Source organism: Zea mays, chromosome 10 (assembly GCF_902167145.1).
Source record: "Zea mays cultivar B73 chromosome 10, Zm-B73-REFERENCE-NAM-5.0, whole genome shotgun sequence".
NCBI lineage: Eukaryota > Viridiplantae > Streptophyta > Magnoliopsida > Poales > Poaceae > Zea > Zea mays.
The window spans coordinates 138,733,583-138,740,727 of NC_050105.1; the positions used below are offsets into that span (position 1 = coordinate 138,733,583).

The 7,145-nt window shown below is 51.1% G+C and overlaps 2 protein-coding genes across 2 annotated transcripts; both read right to left on the bottom strand.

Annotated features, from left to right (window-relative positions):
• Positions 1 to 2,235: 2,235 nt before the first annotated feature.
• On the bottom strand, positions 2,236 to 3,626 carry LOC100285003 (uncharacterized). The gene has a single exon (NM_001157898.2). It carries the CDS (start codon positions 3,594 to 3,596, stop codon positions 2,445 to 2,447), a length of 1,152 nt encoding a protein of 383 aa, NP_001151370.2. The 5' UTR covers positions 3,597 to 3,626; the 3' UTR covers positions 2,236 to 2,444.
• Positions 3,627 to 4,372: 746 nt separating this feature from the next.
• On the bottom strand, positions 4,373 to 6,537 carry LOC100192663 (uncharacterized). The gene is made up of 5 exons (NM_001355217.1): positions 6,038 to 6,537; positions 5,798 to 5,928; positions 5,477 to 5,722; positions 5,077 to 5,335; positions 4,373 to 4,925 (listed from the first exon to the last, which is right to left on the bottom strand). The coding sequence occupies exons 1-5, from the start codon at positions 6,339 to 6,341 to the stop codon at positions 4,678 to 4,680; spliced, it is 1,188 nt and encodes a 395-aa protein (NP_001342146.1). The 5' UTR covers positions 6,342 to 6,537; the 3' UTR covers positions 4,373 to 4,677.
• Positions 6,538 to 7,145: the final 608 nt, after the last annotated feature.

A 7,145-nucleotide genomic window follows, 5' to 3' on the forward strand; every position in this document is an offset into this window, starting at 1 on the left:
CTATCAAGGTAGCCTTTAGGATCTTCAGAACCTTTTCCCATTTTCATGCTTTCGGATTGTTCAGATAGGGAACCAGCAACATTGGCTTGACTTGAGGGTATCTTTAAGGGAGATTTTCCCTTGATATCCTTGCCAGAGTCCTCATCACCACTCTTGGCCTTTTTAGCATATTTGCCAAGAGAAATCTCACCAAGCCCTTGTCTATCAACCGAAGCCCTCTTACCCAGATTAACAGAATCATCATTCCAACCTTCATCAGTAATGTTGTCAATTTTGAAGTAAATGTCATATAAAAAGGGTTTGACACCAACTTCAATGATAGGAGGGATCATAGCAACACTCTTCACATGAACTTTAAACCTCACAATCTCTTTAGAGTTTAAAGAGTTAATATCCACTTCTTCCACTGCTCCAATAGTGGATCCCAATTCACAAATCGCATGTATGATTTTTTCGTGTACATATGTTTTTTTTTCTGTTTTGCCAAATCGCATGTATGGTTTGGTTTAACGTTAGTATAAAGCACGGTAGAATAACGATCGGGTATGGCAATTTAGACCCCCGATCAATTGTTGTTGAAAACCTGTCACGTACCTTTAGGACACAGAAGGTGTACCTCAATGGTGAATAAAAAACCAGTTTACATATCATAATTTATTGATTGTCTATGTATATGAAATCAAATATAGCACAGTCTATGTATATCAATTAAATATTGCCGTGTATTGCTGGGAATTGGGCCGGATCTAGTCGGCCTGGCCAGGCTTATCATGCTACGACCTAAATCGATCTAGGCCTAGAAGGTTAAAATAATTATAGTCCGTGTCGTACCAATCTAAAGATTAGAAACAATAGCCCAGTATAGTCCTAAAGCACTTCGTGTATTTGTTCGGCCGTGCCGGTCCTAGACCAGCCTATATATTTGAACTACATGAAATTCAAATATCACAATCACATAATATTTGTAGTTTATTAAATTAAAGATATTAAACAATACTAGCATCATTTGATCACATAAAGCCCACACATTACAACAATATAAGGTATATTTCTTACAAAATTATAAAAAATTAAACAATATGGGGATATGGGCTTCAGTGGGCCATGTGAGGGGTAGACGGGGTGAAATTTGAGACCCGGCCAAGCCTACTTTTCAGATCATGTTAAACCAGTCCATATTAGGTCATGTTTCAATCTCACGGGATAAACTTTAGCTTCATATTAAACTTTAGCCATATGAATTGAAGTGCTAAAATTTAGCTCCTTGGGGTGTTTGGACTACTCTAATAAAGTTTAGCACATTGGAATAAAAAGACACCCATATGCTTCTAATGCAGAGAGAGAGAGAATATGGTTGGAGGGTATGTGGTGGAAAATAGGATTCCCTGACCCACATTTAGCTCCTTTTAGTACCCCTTGAGCAGCTTATGAGATAATAGACGCTAAATTTTATCACACCACCATTAGCTCTCCTGTATAGATCACTACATGACTAAAGTAGCTAAAAGAAGCTACTAAAGTTTTTTTTGAAGGATCAGGAGGGGTACCCCTACTGCGAAGTTTTATTAAGAAGCGAAAGGAAAATGTAAGAACTTAGTCATTTTACAAACCATAGAAAAGAAAGAATAAAGAGAGAAGAATAGAAAAGAAAAGGAGAGCACCAATCTTATGTCTGCCACAGACTCAGCCAATTTGGAATAGAGGTGTCAAATTTCCCCGCGCTCTGTGAATGATCAGTCGCATTTCTCTACTGAATTCCTGCGTACAGCGGAGCACCGAGGGATCTTTGTTTGAGAACAGCCACTCGTTTCGGCCTTGAAACATGGCCTTGTTTTCGTGACGGGTAGTGCTTTAGACTCCTCTAGTCCTCTTATTAGGCCGTGCATATGCTGACAAAAAAAACCCCGACACTACTCCCGTGGGTCACTTCTACCCACAAGCGAGAAGTGGGTCAAGTGACAAGCCACCACTACTCAATGCACGGGGCCCTCCACTGCCAGCCATGAGCCATGCAACCAGCGTCGCTGCCGCCGATCTCACATGCGCATTTCCGCCTCGCTTCCGGCCTGCTTGCATTGCAGGTTGCAGCTCCCCGCAAGCGGTCACGGGTTTTACGGCAGGAGACCCCTCTCGCGTGTCGGCTTGCCTCGTGCCCCCTTGCGCGCGGAATAAAACGAGATCTCGCCTGTCCGTCGGCGTCTTGTATTGTATCGTTGGACGATATCGGAGACTCGGAGTCGAACAGATTCGTAAGCATTATCAAACAGATCCGGAGAGCATCTGCGTGACTGCACAGATGACATTGCACGAAACCCATGCATGCTAACTACTATGACGGGTGACCATGTAGTACGAGTTAAAAATAGTTTGGCGTAGTTGTTTTTTCGAGAAGTTGACCTGCTAAAACTATTCTCTGACGGGTGAGGGTGACCATGTAGTACGAGTTAACGCCACGACCGCGTAGGCGGGGCGTGCCGGCGGCGCGGTGGCGTCGGTGCGCTGGGCCGCGGCCGCGGCGGAGTCGCCATCGTCGTCGTCGTCCTGGCGGAGAACGCCTCGTCCCATATCTCGGTGAAGGCCGCGAGGATGGCTTCGTGGTGGCGCGGCGCGTTCAGCGCGAGGAAGTGGCGGAGGAGCTCGCGGAGCTCCTCGCCCGTCACGATCCGGTTCTCCACGATCATGTTCACCATGGAGCGCCGGAAGTCGCCCAGCGGGTCGTCGGACTGCTTCACCACCGCCACGCCCACGCTCCCGTCGAGAACCGAGCTCTTGGATTTCAGGTGGTACGGAGCCTGCGGCGGTGTCGGGAACATGCTGGCGTCTTCTTTTTTGCCGCCTTTGTCGTCGTCCGTGCTCTGCGCCTTGAACTGCCGCTCCGGCTGCAGTGGTAATGGTGGAGGCGGCGGCGGCGGTGGCGGTGGCGGTTGCATGGACTTGGAGTGGGCCACTTCGACCTGTCTGTCTCCTTTATCCATGCTCTTTGCCTTCTGGCGCTGCTGCGTAATCTGAAACTGGAAATGAGGAGGCGGCGGCGGCGGAGAGAAGTTGCCGTGGCCTTCTTTGCGGTCGCCATCACAGCTGTGCGCAAGTCGTTGCTTCACTGGTAGCGCTGGTAACGGCCGTGGAGGTGGCGACAAGTGATCCTTGCTGGCGCTCTTCCGTCCCCACGACACGACGCTCTGCTCGAGCTCGTTGAGCTGGCGCAGCAGGCCGGAGAAGCTCGTCGTGGTCGTGGCCTCCCCCTTGCAGTCCACCTCCTCGCCGGCATCGCCGTCACCCTCGGCGTCCGCTCGCTCCCACGGAAAGGACGACGACGACGACGCGGAGGGCACGGTGAGCGTGCCCGTGGACCCGGACGCCGACGACGACGGGCGGTGCGGCGGCGTCCTGGCCCTGCGCCACGTCGCGGTCGTCGCCGTGGTCGTCGTCGTCTCCGTGCCGGCCGCGGAGTAGGGCGACGTGGACGCCGCCGCCGACGACGCCACCGCCACCGCCACGGCCTTGGCGTCCCTGCAGCCGCACCCGAGCGCGAACCCTCCGCCGGCGATGGCGCCGACGCTGAGACGCTTCTTGGCACCGGCGGCGGCGGCGCTCATCACTCGCGGGCTCGCGGCTCACATGAGTCTTGGACGGACGGTGGGCAACGGCTGGCGGGGACCTTGTACTCTGGGTCGTTTGTCTCGTAGTACTCGTGAGCTGATTAATATAAAAGCGACGACGATGCAGGTGGGCTAAGCTGGTTCAGACGCAGACCTTCGGAATTTGACCGCTGGTAGTATTTGCCAACTTTTTTTTGCAATTTAGTTTTTTTCAGTTTTTTTTACAAATATGTCCTTTTGCAGTTTCATTTCAAATATGAAAGCTCTACAGCCAGTGTGGGACATTGTTTTTCAGACGTCGAAACAACTGTATGTCTGTATGTATTTGCGAACAATAGAACTGAAGCAAACACTGTATAGAACTGAATCGGCCGGTCCGCCGTCGCTTCGATCTGTCCTCAGGCCACGAGCCACGTATCCTTGGCCGCGATTGTTTGATAGATACACGGGAACCACTCTCGTCTCGCACGCCGCATGTTGAAGGCTTGAAGCAACAATCATCGATACGGTCCCTGAGCTGATCTCTGAAGCGGAATTGTTTGCTCGAATGGCCGTGATCCGAGATGGTTCCCTTTTTTTTTCCTGCGGATAGAGGAGGGGTTAGCTGTGACTGTGAGTTCCGAGGTGCTTGTCCATTATTGGGAGAACTGAGCCAGCACCAGCAGGCAGCAGCCATGGCCATGCGCTGCAACTGCAAGACGTGTAGCCGTGTAGGTGTAGGATCATATCCTAACTCCAAGGCGCACATGGGATCGCACTATCGTAGTAGCAGTAGTCTACACACCAGAAGGCGGCTGTTTCTTTCTTCCAGTCTTTCCAAACCCCAGAAAAAATAGAGCAAGAAGAAACTGATCCAAACCCTAGAAAAAGTAGAGAAAGAAGAAATTGCACTCGCGTTCTTCCCGTCAACATGGAATAAATTGACCAATTTGCACGCAGTCCTAGTCAACCATACGAAATTGAAGCAAATAAAAGCCTAGCCTAGAAAACCCCAACAAGGCAGACGAAACTACAGCAAGGACACAAAACCAATGAATCGTTCAGCCGGCCTTCACATCGCGCGCGTCGTCGACATCAATCATTTGTGCTCGTACTGGGACAGTTCGCGGACATTGATAGGCCAGGCGGCAGCCGCGTCGCCGTCGAGGAGTTTGCCGGCGACGATGAGGTTGGCGGCTTCGGTCGGGTGGAACGCATCCCAGAACACGTACTTGGAGCGGTCGCTGCACAGCGTCGAGCTGGAGCGGTTGGCGACGGCTCCAATGCAGAGGAACGGAGGCAAAGGGAAGCTGCCGCCGCAGCACGGGTCCAGCGCGTCGTCGAAACCTGCCGGGTGTCCAAGAGCCAGCGAGATTTCGTTTACCACATATATATGCATCATCCATCCCCTCTGTATGCTCAGTAAGTAACAGCAGGAAGGTGTGTGCTGTTTGCAGGAAGAAGAAACAGCAACGAAGGGAAGTCGTAGCGTACGTACCATATTGGCGGTGGTTCTGAATGATCGCCATAACGATCCTGTACGTGTCCGTGTACACGAATTTGCTCTCCGGACCCATCTCCCGGTTCATCTTCTCCACCATCCTCCTCAGCTTCCTGTTGTAGCCTTCGGTGACTCGATTCGCCGACGCCGAGCACTGCCCCGCGGGCATGAACTCCAGAGCACGGACGTAGGGTATACAGCCGAGCGGCCCGACGTCGGACACGACGAACTTCCTGGCCCCCAGCTCACTCAGCTCCTTCATCGAGAGGAAAAGGAATAATAATGCATGTCAGTTTCGGAATAAGTAAGAGCAGTGGACTGAAAGTTTTCAGCAGACGCGTTTAGCTGCGACTGAGACTGAGAGGTTGGTAATGCTGGTAGTGGTAGTACGTAGGACCTTGAGATAGAATGTCAGGTTGGAAACCAGCGCGTCCTGGAAGTGCGATGGGTCATCAGGCTTCTCTCGTCCGAGGAACGGTACTGACGGCGAAAGAAACTCCAAGATGTCGTTGGACCCTGCTACTATAACAAAGAGAGCCTTGCTGAAGAAATCGGCTACGGCTTCCTCGTCCATGGTCTCCAGCATCTGTGACCTGGTGTTTGCGAAGTAGCTGACTTGCTGCCCTAGCGGAATCCTTCCGATCTACAACCATGTTTTATACATAAGAAAACACTGGAAAAAATGGAAGTAGCAGCTAAGTGGCCGTCGGCCGCGTACATAGAAGGAACCGGTATCGTCAAATATGCCAGAAGAACCAGAGCCATAGTTGATCCCGCTGCTGGTGATCGCAGCACTCGAGTTCGGAGCCAGGAAGGGTGGAGCGAGAGATTTCTGCCCCAGGGACTCACCTGATCGACAGCTTAATTATATTAGCGCCCTGAAACGTTAAATAATCCAAGTATATTGCAGCAATCACACACTTACGTACTCATGGAACTCACACTTGACGTTAATTACCCATGATATCTGCGATGGTCATCCCGTTCGTGAACCTTCCCGTCGGCTTGCCGTTGCCGCCGGAGGATTCGAAGTCGATGCCGTACGGTGGTCCGTTGGCCTTGGAAAGGGTCACGAGGTAGTCGTTGTTGCCCGCATCCACGAGGGAGTCTCCGAAGATGAAGAGAGCAGGCGCCGGCACTGCTGCTGCTGCTGATGGAGGGAGAATGAGCAGCAGCAGCGCCGCCGCCGTAGCGAGGAGAGATGGGCGGTGGAGCGCACGGGACGGAGCCATCTTATGCCTTGGGAGGCCGGCCGGAGACATGTCTGATGTTGCATATATTCACATGCGCGCGCTTGGGGCACTGGCATGCTTTCTGCGTGTGCGTACGTTGCCCTGCACAGGCTGATGTACACTCTCACATGGTCGTTGGCCTGACTGCTTCAGCAGAAGAGACCAAGCAACACGGCGGTTCGGACTCCAGAGTTTCAGATGCAACTGAGGACCACCTAGCAGTCTCAGTAGTCCAGGAACGCAACGCAGCCATGAATTCGTATCTTTTTTTTTTATCATTCACTTGTGAAGACATGCCTACTAAAAAAAGAGATGCATTTATAATACAACAATTTACTGATAGTTGTTGTACAATGTTACAGGATATCAGCAAGATTACAATATCAAGGGATCACTAAGTTTTGAGGTATGCAGCTCGGAGCCACAGAGCCTGAGTTTAGTGTAATAGCTTTCGTTCGTTCCGTAGAAACCACATGCTACTTCCCCAGACACTTTCGTCAGAAGTGAGCCATGGCACCCGACAATTTTTATAACCTCTTATATCTAATATTTTTTACGGTTAAATATAAAATTAAAGTTTTGGTTGGGCTAATACATCTTTGTCTTAGGCCTCTTCTGTCGGACGACGCAGTCCTCTCGAATCCGGTCCTCTTTCTCAGCCCAATCCTCACAACTTCCATCGGACCACATTTTTTCTGACACCGCTCAAGCCAGTATGCCCGAATGTCCCGTTTTCGCAGCCTCCCCCTTCCCGATGCGCTCATACCCCTGCCTCGCTCGTCCTTGTCGCAACGCCGACTCGGCCGATAGGCCCGATGTCGCCCCGTCGCGACG

What these genes read in the sequence shown, in the direction of transcription:
- LOC100285003 (NM_001157898.2), bottom strand. Translation starts at nt 3,596, where the DNA reads ATGAGCGCCGCCGCCGCCGGTGCCAAGAAGCGTCTCAGCGTCGGCGCC.
- LOC100192663 (NM_001355217.1), bottom strand. Translation starts at nt 6,341, where the DNA reads ATGTCTCCGGCCGGCCTCCCAAGGCATAAGATGGCTCCGTCCCGTGCG. An exon ending in ACCTGACATTCTATCTCAAG is followed by an intron (nt 5,336 to 5,476) that starts GTCCTACGTACT and finishes CTCTCGATGAAG; the next exon opens with GAGCTGAGTGAGCTGGGGGC. An exon ending in TCAGAACCACCGCCAATATG is followed by an intron (nt 4,926 to 5,076) that starts GTACGTACGCTA and finishes GACACCCGGCAG; the next exon opens with GTTTCGACGACGCGCTGGAC.